Source organism: Halyomorpha halys, unplaced genomic scaffold (assembly GCF_000696795.3).
Source record: "Halyomorpha halys isolate HHAL.00 unplaced genomic scaffold, Hhal_1.1 Scaffold571.1, whole genome shotgun sequence".
Classification (NCBI taxonomy): domain Eukaryota; kingdom Metazoa; phylum Arthropoda; class Insecta; order Hemiptera; family Pentatomidae; genus Halyomorpha; species Halyomorpha halys.
In genome coordinates this window covers 1,043,308-1,064,207 of record NW_027113281.1, presented here as the reverse complement: position 1 = coordinate 1,064,207, position 20,900 = coordinate 1,043,308, and the positions used below count along the sequence as shown (strand labels likewise).

At 31.1% G+C, this 20,900-nt stretch overlaps 3 protein-coding genes across 4 annotated transcripts in view; 1 reads left to right on the top strand and 2 right to left on the bottom strand.

Annotated features, from left to right (window-relative positions):
- On the bottom strand, positions 1 to 571 carry LOC106684326 (proteasome subunit alpha type-7-1; the record flags this gene model as incomplete). The annotated part of the gene is given in 1 exon segment (XM_014426336.1): positions 1 to 571. A coding segment is annotated over 1 exon segment (513 nt), but the record flags the coding sequence as incomplete, so codon positions are not given.
- Positions 572 to 3,547: 2,976 nt separating this feature from the next.
- LOC106684325 (odorant receptor 10-like) lies at positions 3,548 to 10,128 on the top strand. Its single transcript, XM_024360893.2, has 5 exons — positions 3,548 to 4,378; positions 4,490 to 4,589; positions 4,666 to 4,770; positions 8,899 to 9,054; positions 9,865 to 10,128. Exons 1-5 carry the CDS (start codon positions 3,573 to 3,575, stop codon positions 9,916 to 9,918), a joined length of 1,221 nt encoding a protein of 406 aa, XP_024216661.2. The 5' UTR covers positions 3,548 to 3,572; the 3' UTR covers positions 9,919 to 10,128.
- A 3,953-nt stretch (positions 10,129 to 14,081) lies between these two features.
- The window catches only part of LOC106684344 (nucleolar protein 56), a 22,921-nt gene continuing 16,102 nt past the window's right edge, over positions 14,082 to 20,900 (bottom strand). The window contains exons 3-9 of one of the 2 annotated variants that reach the window (XM_014426370.3): positions 20,330 to 20,395; positions 18,118 to 18,177; positions 16,356 to 16,421; positions 15,600 to 15,665; positions 15,110 to 15,169; positions 14,719 to 14,799; positions 14,082 to 14,192 (exon numbers count right to left, since the gene is read on the bottom strand). In XM_014426370.3, coding sequence (XP_014281856.1) covers positions 14,134 to 14,192; positions 14,719 to 14,799; positions 15,110 to 15,169; positions 15,600 to 15,665; positions 16,356 to 16,421; positions 18,118 to 18,177; positions 20,330 to 20,395 — 458 coding nt within the window. In that variant the 3' untranslated portion in view covers positions 14,082 to 14,133. The remainder of the gene's footprint in view (positions 14,193 to 14,718; positions 14,800 to 15,109; positions 15,170 to 15,599; positions 15,666 to 16,355; positions 16,422 to 18,117; positions 18,178 to 20,329; positions 20,396 to 20,900) is intronic. The other variant, XM_014426371.3, reaches the window with a different exon arrangement.

Sequence of the window (20,900 nt, the reverse complement as noted above, 5' to 3'; positions counted from 1 at the left end):
CTTCACAATTTTGTCTCCCCGCCCAGTAACGTTGGCCTTCCACTCGTAGAAGACCCCAGAGGGCTCTGTCTGAAAGAGATGTGGCGATCCGTCAGGGTCGAAGCCACCGATGATGCAAGATATCCCAAACGGCCGCCTCCCGCTACTCTGCGTGTACTTCTGCTTGAGCTCAGCGACGAACTTGGTAATGTAGCTGATAGACACGGCGTCTTCCAGGGTAAGCCTGTGTGCCTGGCACTCTATCCGCGCCCTGTTGACTATGATCCTGGCGTCCGCCGTCAGCCCTGCGAAGGCCAGAGCGACGTGCTCGTCCAGGGAGCAGATCTTCCTTACCGTGCGTTCCTCTTGCAGCTCCTGCACTGTCCTCTTCTCCACTCCCAGCACAATCGTGTCCTCTCCTCTGATCCCAACTGCTGTAGATCCTTTACGGACTGCTTCTTGGGCATACTCCACCTGTAAGACTCGTCCGTCAGGTGAGAAAACGGTAATCGCTCTGTCATATCTTTCAGACATTCTTGCAGCTTTGTGTATATATTGAAATCATTATTATCATTAAATATGATTTATTGTTGTTAAATCTGAATTTTACAGATGTTAATATAGTTTCATATATGTTTCTTGATTATTCTAGTTCGATTTCAGCAATACTCACTTTCAACTTCTCGAATCAAAAATATCGTTTTGCACTAGGTATCGCTTTTATAAAAAACTTCAGTTCCAATATGAAATTTATTAATTACAACAATGAGTTACCTTTTGTTTAATTAATATTAAAAAATCATTCAGGAACATTTATTTTTAATTTCAAATCTCGGCTGAAAGATGTTATGTACCTGTGCTGTGTGTAATTTAAATAGGGATAAAAATGTATTTCATATCATTGCTTGTTCTCCTATATTGAGATATAACAGATCTAAGTATTTAGGCAAAAGTTGGAGTAATTTCAGTATTTGTAAAAGATGGCCAGAAATTGCCTGATTATTACTAGTTCTTGAGATATTTCTTAAAATATAAACAAAAGTTAGTTCCTTATTGTTGCAATAATAGAGTAATGAGCTTGAATTTTATTATTATTAATGTTGTTTGTGTTGTCATTATTGGCATCGAACTTTAGTTGTCGAAATATTTTATAATACCAGTCAGTGATAAATTTATATATAATATAATTGTACTCTTAGAAACATATTTAGCTTCTTGTTCGATGAAGTAATAAAAAATGTAGGATAAGAACAAATAATAATAATGCCAAAATTGTAAGTTTTATAAAATCACGCCGGATGGAATGGTTGGGGCACATCAGAGGGTGCCGGGTGACAGAAAACCAAAAAAGAAACAATTTATGGGGCCAGTGAGAGAGGAAGACAGAGAATGTCTAATCAACTACTCTGTATCGAGGTAGAAATATCTAATATGTTTTGAAATAAAATATATTTAATGTTTGGAGGAAATACCAAATTTATTTTGATAATTATGTCCAATTAGTATTAAACCATGATTGAAAAAGTTTGTGAATAACATAACATTTCTCCAAAAAATAATATATAATAATAAATGAATAGCTTTTCAATAAAATTAAGACAGTTTTCAGCAATCCATGAAAAAAAAAAAAAAAACAGCACTGAAGCAAAGGACAGTATTATATTGTATTTTGCTTCCTCATTACTTGAGGTAGTATTGTGAAGCTTTATTCTTGTGTGAAGAGGAAACAAGTTTTGCTTTCAGAATCAAAAATTTACTCCAAAATCTACATTTCTGACTTTAAGGAACAGATTAGGCTCTTTGTCTTTAGTCAAATCTATGTCCACAAATTGCAGCTACCGTCATTCATTTAATTTAATGGATTTCTCAGATTTGGACCTCAAGTAATTTTTTTTTTCAAATTCCATTTCTACTTTTCTTTACGCTTGCGCATATTCTTATATTTTCTTCGACTCTCCTCTAGTTTTAAAACAACTCGTCCAATTTGGCCCAAAGTTAAAGAAAGGAATGTTACGCGTCATTGTAAAAATAGTCCAGAAATAATTTTATTTAATATCGACCATGAATGCACAAAAATATTTTTAAAACGTCTAGTCGGGTTGATTTTCTTATCAAAGGGCCAAAACGTTAGGAAAGCAATGGTGTGTAGACGTTTTTATTTTAAAACAGTATACTAGTAATAACACCAACTTCAATGATCCAAATTTCTCTTAAATTTTTTTTTAAACTTCCAAAGTTTCGGCCCCTTAGGCCCTTTTTAAGGAGACAACCTCGATCATTGAATTGTCACGATTCATTTGAATTGTATTTGTTTTGCAGGTTAATTGCCCTTGCCATTTATAAACTATACAATTTAAATAATCCAAAAAATGTTTTTCTTTTTCTATTAAGCATATCAATTACAATAACAATAAAACCTACTCTCAACCTATTATAAATGATAAGGGAAATTAGATTAAATATTGACCAATTTATTAAATAACCATTATAACATTATAAATAAATATTAAACCAAAGACAGTTTAAATGGATTTTTATAACTCAATGATTGAGCTTATGAGCATGAAAATGGCCTAAGGGCCGAAACGTTTGAACCTTTATTCTATCATTATTATTAAACGCATTTATTAAGTGATATGCTGATTCTTGGCAGGTAGTTAAGCAATAACAATGTTTAATTACAGTAATAATAATGATATTTCATTTTTTTCAATAATAAAAGCTTAGTGAACTCGAAGGTTCGATGCCGTTACCAATCGTTCTCTTCATACATCTGTCCTGTGACGCTACTCCAAACCTAATTCACTAAATCAGTCTTAACGCAATCCTCCCGTCTACATTTCGGTCTACCCCTCAAACGTTTAACCGCCGATACAGTGTTTAACATTTTAGGGATCCGTTCCTTACTCAGTTTCAGAATCTCAAACGCCCATCTTATTCGCCGCAATGCTATAACATGTATTATATTTACCGGTTTGGGTTTCCTCAATCCAGCGTTGTTTATATTCCTAAATTCTCCAGTTAACTCATCCTTTTTAAGTCCGAATATTATTAAAATAATACTTTATTTTCAAAAATCTTAAGGCGCTGTAGGATTGACCGCTCTACTCACATATCTTTTTGCTAACAAAATACCACAACAGTCAAGAATCGTGAGCATTAATTCAGTCTTTTTTCATAATAAAACACAAGTGTCAGTAAAACAAATTGTATAACAACAATAAATGTTAACCGAATTTTATTGTGGAATAGATAGTAATTAACCTGACGCCAGAAAACCCAAGCTTACTCCAGAGTCTAGTTTTGTTTCAACACATAATGCTTATTTAATATTTAAATATACCATTTACCATTAGTTTGTGAGCTCCATGCATTTTTTATCTCCATAGTTCATTGCTATAAATGAAGGAATTTGTATTCATAAGCTATGATCCTTGTGAGCTAATAGCAATTTAAAAAAAACAAGGACAGCTATTGATTGGTTATCCTTTATTAATTGCCGGAAATGGAATAATAAATATGTTAATACGAACTAAAACCCCAAATGCTTATTCGGCTTAAACGTTAATTCAGTGTTGATAGCTGGAGGAGGCATGGTCTATCTGCAACGACTACAAAAATCTGATCTCTTTGACGGTCTTAACATTGGCCATTTGAAGTTCTATGGGCTTTGGAATGGGATCAACGATTATAGAAGCACTCGGAAAACCAGTTGCATTTTCAAGTTCAATATGACCGTGAGTGCTTTATATGTTTTCCCTTTCGTCGTCTTTCAGTTTATTTGTATCTTCATCATTTCTGTAGATCTCAAAATGGCTACTTTTGTCTATATGAACGGTGTATCAGCTGCTCAAGTCTTGTTTAAAATAATCGTGTTCTGGTATCGATTCAAGGATCAATGCGATTTGGTAGACTTACTCAGAGTCGATTTTCTCTCGAGTATACCTGACTCTAAGACACGCCACGTTAACGAAATTTACAAAAAGAACTCGTTGAGGTGTAACATTTTTACTATCTTAGCCTTCACTGGAAATGTCCTCACGATTATAACCTGGACCATCTTGCCAGGTTTCAACACAGAGAAGACGGGTACTGGACGGAAGAAGATTTTGAGCGGCTGGTATCCAGTAACATATTCCGAAAGCCCCTGGTACGAAATAGTTTTTGTTTACGAGGTGATTCTGATTTGTTGGCACGGTTCTTTGGTGTCTCTATATGAAAGCTTTCTTCTGATGCTGTTGGTCGGACTTTATTCCCACTTTGTGGTCCTTGGATATCATTTATCAACTCTGAAGAAAAACGACAAGGCTGTGGTAAAAGCTGGAGTTGATACTAAAATTGATGAAGCCTTTAACATAGAGCTGAAGAAGATCATGCAGGATTACAATAAATTACTAAGGTATCATAGAATCTATAACCACTATAATTTATTTGGAAATTTCAAATGGTTGCATAATCGAATTTAGATTATTTGCGTCTGATGGAAATGGACTATTTATTTCTTTTTCAGATATTCCACTCTGCTAAGAACTACTTACAATGCCATCACGACCGTCACCCTCGGCTTGGACATCGGTGTGCTAATATTAACAATTATGTTTCTGATGTTTGTAAGTTTAAATCGATAAATTATAATGAAATATAAACAAGTTCGTTAGTAGCTAACGGCCATATGCAACTTTACAGGGATCCAGTGATGGGCTTTCTACTTTCAAAATGATGATGTACTTTTCTTTTGCACTCATCGAAATCACACTATTATGCGTTACGTCCTCCATCGTCGGGTCCGCTGTAAGTTTTTTTTTATATGTCTAAAATCTGTTATGGTATCGATTTATATTAATATATTGCAACTTATTAATATAACGCATCTCGTACATATTTTGAATTTTTTGTCAGATTATGAACATAATTACATCACAATTTTGAAAAGAGGCTTTTTAATATAGAGTTAAGGAAGGATTCCTTTATTTTTAAAATCGATTTCACTGTTTTATTATCGTTGTTTATTTGTATGCCAATTTCAATTTCAATGAACCAAAATATCGAGACTTGACAAAATATGACAATTTTTTTTTTCAAAATTCAAACTTTTAATATCTCCTGTGCTCAAAAAATGTTTTTGATATATACCTTATCCTATATTAGTCGTCTTGAACAAATACTGAACTATTTATGAGGACAATTTATGAAATCTTAGCATTTAGTTCATAGTTTTCTGCGACTAAAACAATCTTTATAGTGAAGTTTTGGACCAATCCGTTGTATGACTCAAACGAAGAAAATGTTAAAAATTGCTTAATTTGGAATATCCGTATATTTTAGTACCTAGCTGAGCTAAAAACGCAAAAACCGTGTCAAAACATTGGTATACATTTTTGAAACTACTAAATTCAATTAAATGAAAATTCGCGTGCTCAATTTTTTGAAAACATTGAAAAGTCGAATCTAAAAAATGAATATAAAAGAATAATGAATGATAAAAATAATAAAATTATTTTTAAAAAAATTCTGGAATGATTATTTATTTAAATTTTTCATTGAGATTTTTTCTAAACTGAATAGAATTTTTCGATGTAGTAATAAGTTAAAAAACTCAGATCAAAATTATTGATAGCTAGAGTTAACTACAGGCTGTAGCAAGTACGCAAAGCTGATGAAATGTAAAATGTAAAATTTGAAATGTGTTTACAATCACAAAAAATCAAAATTCGTTTACGTAGAGTACGCCACTAACAAAAACTATTAAGGGTTTTTTGGTTACAAAAACATTTTCCGGTCTTTTTTGAAAATCACAAATATTACAATAACATTTACAAGATCCTACTCTACACGAAACATAGAAGTGGTTTTACAAGTACAAGTGTACTATAGATACATCCTATATGTATAGACACATCCTACACAAAAAGTTCAGAAGCAAGATACAAAACAAAACGTTGGAGGAGTTTATCAATTTTTGGAACTTCTTTTTCTCGAACAACTACTTTCTTTATCCATATGGGTTGGAAGAACTGAAACTCAGCTTTCCTGCAGTTGTAGTTACACTGGATTGGATAAAGTTGTAAGAAGTTCTTAATATATTTCCTGAACGTTGGACATCGACAGAAAAAAAAATATCCTCCAAAAACTTCTAATTTTTGATTTTTATAAACATTCATATTTTAAAATTCTAAAGGTTGCAAATCCACAAATCCAACTTGCTTTTTCCTAGAAAATATTTTTTTTACTATGCTTTACTAGAAGCATCTATTGGTTTTTGTAATTTTTCAAGATTATTTAAACTTTATTTTCAATTTATTTAAACTCATTCAGTATGAATTGTTTCATTATTTTACGCGAAAAAAACAAACAATCCAATTGTAAAATAACAATCCTCAAATCCATACAGAGCAAAGGCAGAAAAAGATAACATTAAAAAAATGCTAAAATTATATAAAATATGTTTTTCACTTCTAGGGCGCATTGGCAAGAACCCTTGGACACTTGTATAATATGTTTGCACCTAGTGTATGGCTCCATTTGTTAGCAGTAAACAATATATGAAAATAATTACTAATCCTTAACCTCCAGGTCGACGAAAATGTTATGAAAAATTAATAATGCAAATCGGAAATTTTAATTTATCACCCCAAAAAATAGATAGTTGAAAAACAAACTTCTATACTTTTTTCTGTAAAACCATTTTTGAACCTTCGTCGTCTGGATTAATTTTGTATCAGCTCAGCTGAAAATTAAGTATAATTTCCCATTTTGAAGAGCATTTCATCTGTATTAATTTTTTGTAGAATGTTCATAGGATCTTTAAAAAAAAAAAACTAGATTTTTACTTATTAGTGGAATTGAAAAAAAAAAAAATGATAACATTTTGATGTTTTTGTTTATTTTCGTGGAAAAAACGATGATTAGCGAGGTGGCAAACGAGACATTCGGTTTCAGTACATTATAAAACATATAGATCATTAAAAAAAAAAATCTATAATTTATTTTTCGGAAAAACCCTTAGTTGACTGAATTCAGTGTAACACAAAAATTCATATGTCTATGAATCAACATATCAAGCGAGGATGGAATTCTTCCAATATTACTTTTCAAAATAAACAGCAAGTAAACAGCTCTGTTAACCTTTTTATTTAACAGAACACTGAACAAAGACTTGAACATACTTCGTTTACAGGATTACATTAAAACATCACACAATACATTTCATGACAAACTACCAATAAACTGGTACGAGATATGGCTACGAACAGTCCCGACATCTACTGAAGTTTAAAAAGGATCTAGATATGGGAGCGGTTCGAAAAAATAGAAATTGTCAGAAGAAAATATTGATAACGCTTTTCTGAATCTTTATTGCGTTGCCAATAAAGAAAAAAGAGTAAGCCAGTCAGATGCTACCTGAAAAAATTGGCTGTTCCGAAGATGAGTTCAGTTAAGAAAAATAATTATAATTTTCATTAACCAAAATTTTTGTCGGAACAACTTAGAAGTCTACGTTTTGTGATTTTTTGACAAATATCATACCAACCACTACTCATAGGAAAGTAAACAACATAAACTAATTTATTTATTGTACAGCTTCAGTTTGAGTGTAGTAGACATCTGCATATTATAGTTTAAATAAAGTCACTAATTACTGATTTTTCTTAATTTTGTTATGATATGTCACTAATTTTTTTTAAATATTTTTTTTTATATTTTAAGGGTATGGAACTCCGAATGAAAAATGAGTGAAAATTTCATGTGTTTATGGAATGAAATAAACTCTAGGAGGCGAACATCTTCAATAGTTCAATATTTCTTATTTAATGACATTTTCTATATGCCTTGTACAACCTAGGTAAAAACTGATCCGTTTACTAAAAGGAAATGACAGATAATTATTTTTTAATTAACAAAACTCAAAAATGAATTTTTTGTATCCTAGGAACAATTTGTTGATGTCTATGAGTGTGAATCTTATGTATTGAGATTTGGTGTTATTTAGTTTCATTTTACAATGTTTTAAACCAAAGTGAGGATGGCTATATCGTCACCGTAGGTCACTGAAAAGGTATTATTATCAGATAGGAAATCATGTATGAATATTGTGTACAACAGTGGTGCTAGAATTGAACCTTAAGGTAATCCGGCCTTAATTGGATGGATATGCGAGGTTTCTGAGCCATGCTGTACAGCAAATTAACTCAAAAAGAAAATACAGACATATCATGGAATAAATAAGATTTAATTTAAGTTAATTATAAATATTATAATTAATAGTCATATAAATATTATATAATTAATTATAATTATTATAATTTATGATACTATAGTAATTTAACTGTCAACCTAAATAATGAAAGTCTGTGGAGCTAATTTATAATGCTTTCTAAATTATACTGAAACATTTGAGTGTAATTTTCGGCTGGTATTCAACGTAATTGAGTTTTATTTTAAATATAAAAGAAGTAAATATTTTATAAGTTTATTTTGTGAAATGGTTTTATAAAAATAAAAACTTTTCATAAAACTAATTAAGATTGGCTCTTTTTTCTCAAGAGCCATTGGATTCGTAGTCAGTAAGGATGATTCGGAATTGAATTTAGTTATGATTATTAATCACCCTGTCTGCGTTCAAACCCGTCTAGAGAGAGGCCCGGTCTAAATTTTATTTTACTATAACTATAGAAAGTTTAATTATTCATAATATAATATCCTTACATTATGTTTTTGTTGCATAAATTATTTTTTAGTGGTGAATTTAATATTTAAGGAGTGCCCGGTAACATTTTTGACACGACTCATGATTTCACTCTACGGCTCTGTGAAGTGCTAAAATTGTATTAGATATATTGACAGAAAAATTACTTATCTAGGCTGCTACTCAATTCAAAACGCATTAATTTATTTTCTTATTTTTTTATATTTTTTCAGAGTATGTCCATTCATGATAGTGCCTACAGCAGTGACTGGTACGTGGCAGATAAGAAGTTCGCCACTACGGCACAAATGATAATGATACGATCCATGATTCCTGTCAGTCTAACGGCTCTGAAAATGTATCCCGTTAATATGGAGACAATGATTGGAGTAAGGTTTTATCGTGTATAAACATTTCAGTAAAGTATGTTGTGCTTTAAGAACTCCGTATTACAGCCCAAGAATTTTCTGGGATTTCATAAGAAACTATTTTCATAAAGTAATTTTGGTCTAACTATAACTATTTTATTCAAGTATAATTTGCTGTTCTACCGAAATAACAATTCTAAATCCTCAACATATTGCAATGCAGGAAACTTCTTAATCATGTAAAACAATTTTTGAGTATTTACTGTCATGACGGACACTTTCAAACATTATACACCACGGAAGTGGTTAAGACTATTGCTGCAATGGCTGTAAACTATTTCCGTGGCATGTTACAGATATTATACGTTATTTCAAAAATGAAAAAAAAATTGGAAATACATTTATTGCGTATTTGTGAAAAAACAGTGTTTCAAAATTATAAAAAAGTAGTGAAACAGCAATAATCAGATAGCTATTGCTTTATTTCTAGAAATGATTATTGAATGAATAAATATTTCAAGAAGTAAATGCAGGTTATTATTTGATTCTGATTATTTCATAAATTAATCATTCAATAAATAGGTAATATTTCGGTAATAATAATTTTGTTAACTAACTCTTTAATTATCCAACAACGGCGAAGTCGGAAAATTAGAGCAGAGTAATGTGCTCAGAAGTGTTGTATTTTTTATAATCAGATTATAACTGTTTAATATTTAGTTTTAAGAAATTACGGGTCGTATAAACAAACTAATTAAATATTAATTATAATATTAATTAATTAAGAAGATACACTTTTATTTTACAATAATTTGTTATTATTTGTTACAGATCATTCGGTTCATTTACTCAGCAGTGGCGATTGTGTCAAAAATGAAAGAATAATTTAATTTTAAAGTAGCTTAGAATTGTGTTTAGAGGTTAAAAGTTTTTGATAGAGCAGATAAGTAGCTTAAATATATTTAGATTACTTTGAGCATTAAAGTGTATTTTACCTAAGATAAATAATCAACTTTATTTCATTCACATATCTATGTGCAATAAATATTTGTACTTACGAATCGTTTTTTCCATAATATATAATCAAGATCAAAAATACAGCATATGGAAATAAATTTATTTATTCACAATAAAATAAATTAATTATAAGTCCTTAATCATCACAATTCAAATATCACACAGTCACAAACAAAGAGCATCATTAATGAAACGAAATAAGAGTCTAACATTATTTGACCTACCATGCACAATTTGAAAATTTATTCCATTCTAGCGTTCCGAAATTGAACGTTATTCCACCTCATGATTTATATTTCAATCAATGACTTCAGTGTTCAGATAGATCTTTTAGGTATTACGAAGATAATAGAACACCACGATGAAAAAAAGAAACTCAAGGCAGAAAAATTTGCAGATACGTAACTTTTGCTTTGTACTTAGGATTTGATATTTGGCCTAAGCGCGACAGTAACCTAGATGAATTCACACTTGCAGGGATAAAGTTGAAAATGTACTTTTTCTTGATAGACTACTTAAGGGTTTAGAGCCAATCTGTTTACCACGAGACTGAAAACTGTTCAAAAGCTGTAATGAGTGGTAACATATTGATGAAACCAGTTATTCTTTAACATTATCAACTATCATAATTAAGTTATTAACTTATACTAATTATAATATTTAATATGTCTGCCATTATCATATTAATACAATTTGCTAAATTTACAAGAATGTAGAATATTGTTTGGACATGTTTAAAGAAGTAAAAGCTTATTGGTCAACAACTAATTAATTTACTCGGAGAGCTTTCATCCTACATGGCCTGCCATTGTTCTGATATTTATGAACGGGAGCGAGAGCGCTTCTCTGGCAGCTTTGTCTGCAAGCTCGTTGTCAACGATGTCAATGTGGCTTAGGGCCCATATAAATATTTATTATTAGAATACCATTATAGAATTAGATATAATTAGTATAGCATAAATATTAGAATATTATTATATTTATTTATTCTTTTTTTTTTTTTATATTTATTTATTGCTATTTACAACTGTACATTATAATACATTTAGTAAATCTGATCTAAGTTAAATTGGAGTGTTACAGGCGTGTAGAGAAACTACCCATTGGTAGCACTCTAATATTTTACACTAGCTGGTCTCGTGGCCATCTTCTTTTCAGGCGCCTCGGAGGATTGTCAGGAATGGAAGAGGATGCAAGATTAGAAACTAGGGGGTTTGAGTGGTTAGAGAGTTTATAATGGAAAGAGTGATATCTGGTTCGGGCTAGATCGGTTACATAGGGAACATTAAGGTCTTTATGTACGATTTTATTTGTTACAAAGTAAGGAGCATTGAGGATTTTATGAAGGATTTTGGATTGTAAGAATTGAATATGAGAGAAATTCGAAGGTTTAGTAGAGCCCCAAAGCTCACCTCCATATGTCCAGATTGGCCTTATTACAGTCATGTAGATCAGTCTTTTGTAATGTGTTGGAAGTTTAGTAAGTGCTGGAATAGTCAAAATTGACTTGCAGTTTCCTGTCTTTCAGTCTTGTGTGAGGATTCCAGGTTAATCGTTTGTCCAAATGTACTCCAAGGTAGCGGATCTGTTCGACAGGGTTAAGAGTAAAGTCATTAAATGAAACTGTAGAGCAGTCAGTAGGTTTACGACGAAGGGTAAAGGTGATTTGATGGGATTTGTTGGAATTTATCTTAATCCTCCAATTACGACACCATTCTTCGAGGCCTGTGATATGGGATTGGAGATATTATTAAATAAAAAAAACATAAAAAATACTTATTGATGACAATATAATTTAATAATAATAGTATGGCATGAACTATTCTTTATTTAAAACAACAATAATTCATAATACTCTTCTTGACTTCTTTTTAGCAAAAGTGTTATTGCTAACCTAAGATCATTAGACAGCTCACTTTTCTCTTTAAAGAAAAGCAACATAGAAATATATAAAATGGGGAAAAAGATTTTTAAACCTTACACTAGTATTTGTATATAAGATTTTTACATTACAACTAGATTTTTCAGAAGAAACTAGATTTTTTTAATCAACCCTAATGGGACCACATGAATGCCCAGGAATTCTAGAAATTTTGTCCCTCCTAGCGGTGGCCCTTACCTACTTTAACTCAAATGATTGTACTTTGAATATCTCCTAAATTTATTCTTCCAATTGTTGAAAACAATCATGGAGTTTATGACTCATTTAACATTAGCCACTTAACACATCAATACCATTTTTCAAATTCTCATTTTACTTCCTCTTATAACACATGACTGGTCCCACTGTCTCTAGAAGATACAGAAAGAGGCTTGCAGACAGGTGAACAAATATGAAACTTTTTAAACATTGTAAAGTTAATAGAGTCGCAGTGACTTTGCAACACCAGTTAATGGTCAAAGTGGACTAATTTACTCCTGTGCATAAGTATTTTATAGGATTTAACACCAATTGTCTAGTTACTATTCTTGTTATATTATTAGTTTCTATAATAATTAAATTAATTTTATTTAGTTTGTAAACATAATTAAAACTAAAAGTAGACTCCAAAGGGAGCATTCCGACGGAATTTACGGAAAAAATGCAAATAACTATAATAACTCTGAACTAAAAAAAAGAAAATGATATAGTTAATATAAAATTAAATGAAAAATGACTAAGTTACTTTAGTGTAATTTATTAGAAGATATTTAACAAAAATATTCTCTTCTTCCATTAGCTAAAAGTATCCCCATAGTATGATCCCACGCATCAAGAAAAAGAAGCAGTGTACCAAAAGACAAGAAAAAAATTGAAAAGACAGGACCTAACAATTTTTATTTTAAAATAAAAGGAGAAACATTCTTCACTTTCCCGATGAAATTACCTTGTCTGTGACCATTTAGAATAGCAGCAATAGTTTACTTAATAGTTTTACTAGGTTGCACATATGAGGATAGAAGAGGAAATTACTCATTAATACAGTCAGAATAAAACAAAGGGAGTATTAAACTTTCCTGTTGTACAAATCGCACTATATTTGAAGAGCGAGCACTAAAAAGTATTTGATTTCCTCGTCTCTCTCCAACCTTACTCAGACAAGTGTTCCACTATTACTATGAACCAACTAATTTTCCTGTTTTAAGAGATATTTATGAAAATCAGTTTTTAAGTTCCAACATCTCATTCAAACAACCAAAAAGTGGACACATGTAACAATTGTGACATTTTCTTTTTGTTAAAAAAGATGATTATAAGAGATGCATTAGAAATTGGAAATGAAGCCTGAATACAGCACTCTAATGCTGAAGAAGCTTACTTGAAAATTCTGAGAACAAAAACTATCTAAAAGTAGTGCAAATTTTTATTTCTAAACCTTCAAACTGATGGTTGAGCACCCGACTGACAACTGGGACTGTTGTGGCCTTGCGAGCAAGAAAGGCCTTCCGATCCCTTATCTGAAATCTGCATCGACCTTTTATGTAATATGTACAACTCATTTATATATATTTTACAGAAAGATTAAAGCATTGAAATATATTTATGTATATTTCCTCTTAGCTACATTTTCTCGAAATTATCCTTTTTCTGGAGATATCTGTTGTGTAAGTCTTTCACCTTTATTTCAAGTTTATTGATCAGTAGTTTGAGACTAAAATCTGCAGGATGAGGCATTGTCGAAACATAGCTGTTATCTAGAAAGGAGCTTTTCGCATGTGTAAGCGAAAGTAGTGGACAGAATCTGATGGAATTGATACCATACTCATTTTACACAACCCCCCTCCTTGTAAAATGACTGTATGAATGACAGAATGTAATCTGAAAGATCAATGTGGCCACACAACACCTAAAAATTCAAAATCAGAGTAGCAGTTTAATTGGTTTTGCCAGACAGATACAGTGACAAATTTGTTCCTTAATGTCTGTACTATGGGAGTGAAAATGACCAATTTTGAGAATATAAAGTTCTCCTTGTTGTTGCATGAATTTGGCAATATTTAATGAGACCAGGCAAGTATTCGGATTATTATATAGGTAGTTAATTAAAAAATTAAAGCTTAAAAAAAGTTTAATTTATCTTAAATAATCTTATGTAATTGTTTTTATCCCAAAACGTAGCCTCCTCCGCCCAACAAGGACTGCATGGTACCAGGATTTAATTCTGGAAATAAATAAATAATTATATTTTATATACAATTATGACTTAATGATTTTTAATTATTCAAATTTTTACAGTTTTTAAATTATTAAAAATCAGAATGCCTTATCACAACTTTTAATATGAAGATATAAAATTTAAAAATACCAAGATAAATATTAATTTGATTTAAAATTTTTTTTTTGTCTTTTCAAGAATTTTTTTTTTTATAAACATTAATTTTTATTCTCTGTAGAGAGAATTTCTTCATAATAATACACTTCAATTAATAAATTAAGTTTAATATTGTCAGATTTTTTTTTATGAATAATATTGAGCGAACAAAGTCTTTATTAAGATTAAATTAAAATGATAATTATTTACAAATGTATACACATTAATTTATGTATCAATATCATTTTGAACCTGTCTAATTTTGAGAATAATCGAATTATTAATAAAAAAAGTCTTGACTCCACTACCGATACTGTCTTTTTTTGAAAAGCATAATTTTTTATAGTTTTGAGTGTTTTTTCTTAACTTTGATTACCTTGAGGTTTTGATTCTTTCTTCTCAGCTATTTCCAGAGGTTCTTTGCTCGCAGAAGATTTTTGCTTTTGAGCATTCATCTCTAAAATCATTAATCACATTAAGTTATCATTGAGTGAAAATAAGTAGTAGAATGTAAATAAAATACTGAGTATGGAGAGTTGAATTGAAATAGTCAGTTATATTATAATAGACATTAGACTAATTACTAATTTGAGGTGAGTTCGGAAGTTTCTAAGGGAGACAAGTATATATAAAAAAAAATAACATGAAATATTTTCACATAATTATGAAATAGTTTTTTTAGTCTTTAAAGTAGGTCATAATCAATTCATGAAGTTTAGATAGTGAAATAAGAAATCAAAGAGTTATAAATGAGCGATGTGACTTACGAGATTTTTTTGATTTAGATGACTGGAACTCTTTTTTGAAGACTGCATCAGTTTCATCTACTGTAGAATACAGATTTTATAAATAACTTTCGAAGCTACTGTTCTTAATATTTATTTTTAGTAAGTCAAAATTTAATTGTTCACTATATTTTTATTAGTTTTGATAAAATAGTATGTACAAAATTATATTGATGAATACATAATTTTACTTCTATTACAGTTATTTATTCATTGATTTAATTTATTAGGCAACTGAACATCTCATTTTTAATCAAAAACAGATAGACAATGTCCAGGATTTTGTATCCAGAACAGTTTCTGGGTTTTATATAATTTTAATTAATATGACACATAGAAGTATCTTTTTTATATTTAAAAAAAAATAAATATTTTCCAATATTAGAAAATTCTCAATTTTCTGAATATTGGTCTTCAATTTTTGAATAATTATAAATTATAAAACTCCATCTAGATAATTAATTTTAATTACCTTCAGGTTTTGTTTCCTTCTTTTTAGAAACTGCTGGGTCTTTTCTTTGCCGCTCAACAATCGGCTCTAAAACAATTTACATCACTGTATTAAATAATGAGGTGTTTATAGTTGATCATAGATTAATATGAGGAAAAGATGGTTGGTGGATGGAGTGGTCAGCAAATTAACACAAACAAATTAAGTCGCAAACATCCTCTTTCTTTGGAAAAGAGTTACCAGTACTTCCTGATTTAGATGGCAGGAATTCAGAACTACAGTCTGCATCAATTTCATGATCTGTGAACAGTTACAAATATTTATGAATAAGAAGAAATGTTTACTTGAATTTCTCACAACCTGTTGTCATTTTGTTCTTAAGCAACTTACACCTCAACAATTGTTTCTTGATAGGGAGGATTGAAAACAATTAATAAGTGTTTCAATGTGGGGTAACAAGAATTTACATACAATTATAATTGATATTACTTAAAGTTTGAATTTAAGGACAAATTTTTCCTTACAAGATAATAGTATACCATGGTTTGGAAATTTTTCATTAAAAAATTTGATATCATACCATCAATTTTAAAGTTAAATAGCCTTAAATTCAAAAGTATTGATATATGAAGTCAATCCTTGTTTCATTTCCAATTAATTATTAGGACCAAGCTATGCAATGTTACTGGTCAACAGCCTATACTGTGGAGTACTGAGCAACAATTGACTTGGAAACATGTTATACAAGTTATTGCATAAGTAAATATAATGCATTACCTTCGACCTGTGTGATATTGTTCCATGATTTCCTGGGAAGCTTGTTTAATCCTTTTTTAAATGGATCTAGAAAAAATATTAAATATTTAACTATTTGTCATCATAATAGAATGGAATGGATTCCATAAGAAGTTATATATATACCCTAGCTTATTTATGTTGGATTCTTTACCATAGAACACAACATAAAGAATGTGTAATACAATATCAAATGAAATAAAATTAAAATGAAAAATGGATTATTATTCTGGGACTAAGAACAATTAATTAAAGAACAAACCCTTTAGAACAATTATAAGGTTACAAAATATATTGGCCAAAAACATTCTGGCCGAACTTAATAACGACTTATAATTAGTATTGAGTAATTTTTGGCACAGGAGAAAAAATAAATTCATAAAAAAAAGGTAGTTAAAATGTTTGCAAATAGTGTACGATAATGTTCAATATTTGTATTATATATAAAATTATGATATTGGTTCTCTTTGGCGAAGCAAATGATGGTTAAAAAGAGGGATTTTAATGATGGAACGGCAGATGCATGGTAGAGGAAATGGAGTTCCAGTGAAAGGCAGCTCGGTTAAAAAAGGATTTGTCAGCTGTTCCATGAGTTAGATGGTAGATATCAGATGAACGGATCTGGTAGTATGGCATTGGACTGAGAATTTGAATCACAGGTTTTGTAGGAAATAGGAGCGCTGACTAATTACTTTGAATAGGAAGAAAGTTAGGAAATACTGCTAACAAAAGAAAGGATAGAACCACTTCAACTCGGCGTAACATATGCGTATCTCAGGTGATCCCGAAAACAAATCGTATTGATCAATTCATCAGGCGTTTAAATTTACCTAGTTTACATGAGAGACCAGACAGCCATAGTCAAAGTAAGGAAAAACAAGTGAAGAAACTAAAAGTTGGACTTTTAGTGGAAGTGGATAGCGGATTTTATTGAATTGCTGGAATTGTGATAGGGGTATTGTTTATGGTGAGGTTGGGAGGTTCTGGGATATATTAAGGAGAGAGGGAGTTCCGATTATGATGGCTTTTGTCTTTTCGCCATTTAACGTAAGTTTCTTGTTGGTTGCCAAAGTGCATATTCTTTTGTTTTCCTCTAGTTTAAGAATGGCAATCGTGGTACTTTTCTATTTTTTTATCGACTTTTTTTATAAACTTATGATTATAAAAAAAAAATTAAAATCGTATATTTTTGTTTAATTAAAACGGAATTCTTCAGAAAATTCGCTGTTAGAATGCCCAGAATTCTTTAAACTGCCTTTGAATAGCCTCATCCAAATTTATTGTCGAATCATATTACTCCAATAAAATTAGACCCCGTTGAGATCGTTGAAGAAATTAAATGTATAAAAAAAAAATTTGGAAAACAGATATAAACATGAAAATCGGCAAAATGATGTAGTTTAACTTTATTGCTTTTAGCATGTAATTTATGGTAAAATTACAAAAAATGATATTTTTTAACGATTTTAACTTAGCTCTCTCCCTCCCCTCTAGATAAAAACCTTTTGAGGTTTTTTTTTCATTCAAAAATAAAAGAAAATTAAATTTGGCTTCGGGTGAGTACCTAACCTCATAAATTGATTCCAGAACGATGATCGAAATTGGTAACTCTTCCTGGAATAATTAAATGGCATAATTTTTCTTATTGTTAAGTTATGGTTACATTAGCGTATTCACAAAATTCATACAACTAGTGAAATGTGACAACCATTAAGTGTAACGATAAGTGAGTATCAAAACTTACCAATAATTTTCGGTTTGTACGGCTGGTATCCCGAGCAGAAGAGTGCGTCAATTTCAGCTTCTAAAAAAAGTTACAAATATTTATGAATTACTACGAACGCTCTCTTGAATTCTCTTCTAAATGTTTCATGTTATTTAAGAGTTACGAGTCATTTCATAGATGGGAAAAAATACTACAACTGGGTGAGCCTGTATGTGTTTGTATAAGATTTCATTCATCTCAGTCAAGTACACAGTCAAAGTGGCGGGCGGGGAGGATCTCAGAAGTTCTAACCTCTTTCGAAATTAAAAAATACAATTATTATTAATTTTTTTAAACAAAAACTGTATAAACCTAATTTTATATCATACATAATTGTTTAATTGTATTATCATGCATAACTTATAATTTCATAAATAATACATGTAGGCGTAGACAGTTTGTTTAAGTATTTCTTAGGTATGATTTATCGGCGGTCTACCAAACAAATCGGTTACTTTACAGTCTACTTTATATAATAAAGCAACTACACAATGTTAGCGACATCTTTTTTCGAGAATCTATCTGTTCTCGAAAAAACTCAAAATCGAAAATATTTTCTTTTCTTCAATTTATTCATTGCCACTTTATCGTATAAAAATAAAAGGCTATGTTAAAAATCCTGAATTCCTGGATATTTTGTGTTTATATAATAATACACAGTACAAAAGAGTTTTAGGGAGGCAATGTATGCTCATACTAGAAGGCCGAACTCCTTTGTCTGGATTGGTCTTCGAAAAATTTTGGCTACGTCACGACTTCTTAATTCGTATATTCGAAGTCCATGTTGCGCTTACTAAGTTTCAAGACCATTCTCCATAACAAAAAATATATTACAAATTTTTGTACACCGAACTTGGAGTCTTCAATATACGACCCTTGGGTGCAACACCCCATTCCCAACGTTGTTTGGAACCAAAGCGCGGGAGACTGTTAAGGGACCTCGTTAAAGCTGCCTGGACCACTTGAACAACGTCGAATCGCTTCCCTTTCAGGTCTTTCTAATTCGGATAAACAAAAAGAAGTTGCTAGGAACTAGATCGGAGGTGTAGGTTGGCTGCAGAAGTAAAAAAAAGTTGTTGATTTTTTGGAGCAGTGGCATGCGCAAACCCTAGTGCACTACACCACTGCTGCCGCACTCCGTATGCTAGAAATGACAAGGGAGGGAGGAAAAAAAAAGGCTCCAGCAGTGTTGTCCCCTTGAACTTGACCAAAACGTCGGTGGTGGCTAGCAACGTTTGAGATGGAGGATGGTTTTGGTGTAGAAACAAATCGTCTTTGATCTCTGGGCGGACTCTATGATTCAAAAGGCTGAGTATTCCAACGTAGAACTAACCTATAACAGTCTACCTGGCAGAAACAAGGTGTTTGTTGATCACTTCGTCAACATCTTTAAGTTTGGAACATAGTTTCCGAACTTTTTAAAAAGTTCAACGTGATTGGACCTCCGCAGCCACCTTATAGCCCAATTTAGCTTCCAGCCACTTTATTTTGTATCAGAGAGTTAAGAAAGGCCTGATAGACCTGATGGGAACTATTCGACACGATTCCAGCGGCAGCTTCGACGGGTCTCTTAAAAGCCTTCCTCACGAGTTCCAAGAAGCCTGTATAGCAGGCAGGTATTCTACCACTGAACTACCGATGCGTTCATCAAGCGACGACACATCAAATTTTTCGATTCACTTCAGTACTGTACGAATCCGTTATTTAACACGTTAATACCTGCCTCCCCTCCGGTGCGTTGGCAACACACTACGTAAGGTTACGTAGTATTAGGATTAAGTTTTTATTAGATTTAAGTTTTTTAAATTTAGAAATAATGTGTGCCCAACACATTATACACTTTTATAAATTCTGACAACAAAAATAATACACTCCAAAAGACCCCTTAGAATGTAGATGTTCTACAGAAAAAGGAGAAAGTTCATTGTTTATAAATTTGCCATTAAAATTTTGAAGGGTTTTGGAAAAAAAAAAAAAAAATCCAAGAAGCCTATGAACAAAGGAAAAAAATCTAGCAGCGGTGTGTACCCTAAGACTAAGTTCGTCGGAAAAAAAATTTTAATCAATATTTAGTTCTGAAACCAGGCTTGAAACTTTTTGGAGGCATCTTGTATAAGGGGTATTAGTGAGATACGCTTGTTCGTATAAGCAATGTAAAGAAAAGTATTGGTGAATAGATATATCGCATTACCTTCAACATGTCTATCATTGTGCCAAAATTTCCTTGGAAACTTTTTTAATCCTTTTTTAACTGCACCTAAAACAAATACTAAATAGTTGAATTATTCATCTTCATTATACAATTATAAATATTTGTAATGTTCTGGTCCACTCTGCTTCCTAAAATAGAGAGGGGTCCATTCGAAGCCATTTCCAACAGGATATCAATCAACAATGGTGTAGATACATTGTAAGTTCTTTAATAAATAAGTTCTTTCATAAAAGAAAGAAATAGTTGAATTTTGTTATATCAACTTTTTTTCAAATAAAAGTTTTCTTCAGTAAATCCGTTTTCAGAATGTTCTGAATTCAAACTTGCAACAGCTTCATTACAATTTTTTACTGAATTCTATTACTATTCATAGTAGTCCGATGAAACTTCAGATGCTTAGGTCGATCTGAAATGCTTTTTTAGATTAGAATTAGAAAGCAGAAGGGAACAGACTTTTTTTTTTTTTTTTTAAGTTGTACCCTCAGATCCACTTACTTTCCTGACCCATGGAAATTATCCATAATCAAAATGATTCCCAAACCTCAAAAGC

Excerpts from the sequence above, each read along its gene's own strand:
- LOC106684325 (XM_024360893.2), top strand. The coding sequence starts at position 3,573 with ATGGTCTATCTGCAACGACTACAAAAATCTGATCTCTTTGACGGTCTT. Across the intron at positions 4,379-4,489 it reads GATTACAATAAATTACTAAG|ATATTCCACTCTGCTAAGAA; the intron begins GTATCATAGAAT and ends TTTCTTTTTCAG. Across the intron at positions 4,590-4,665 it reads CAATTATGTTTCTGATGTTT|GGATCCAGTGATGGGCTTTC; the intron begins GTAAGTTTAAAT and ends GCAACTTTACAG.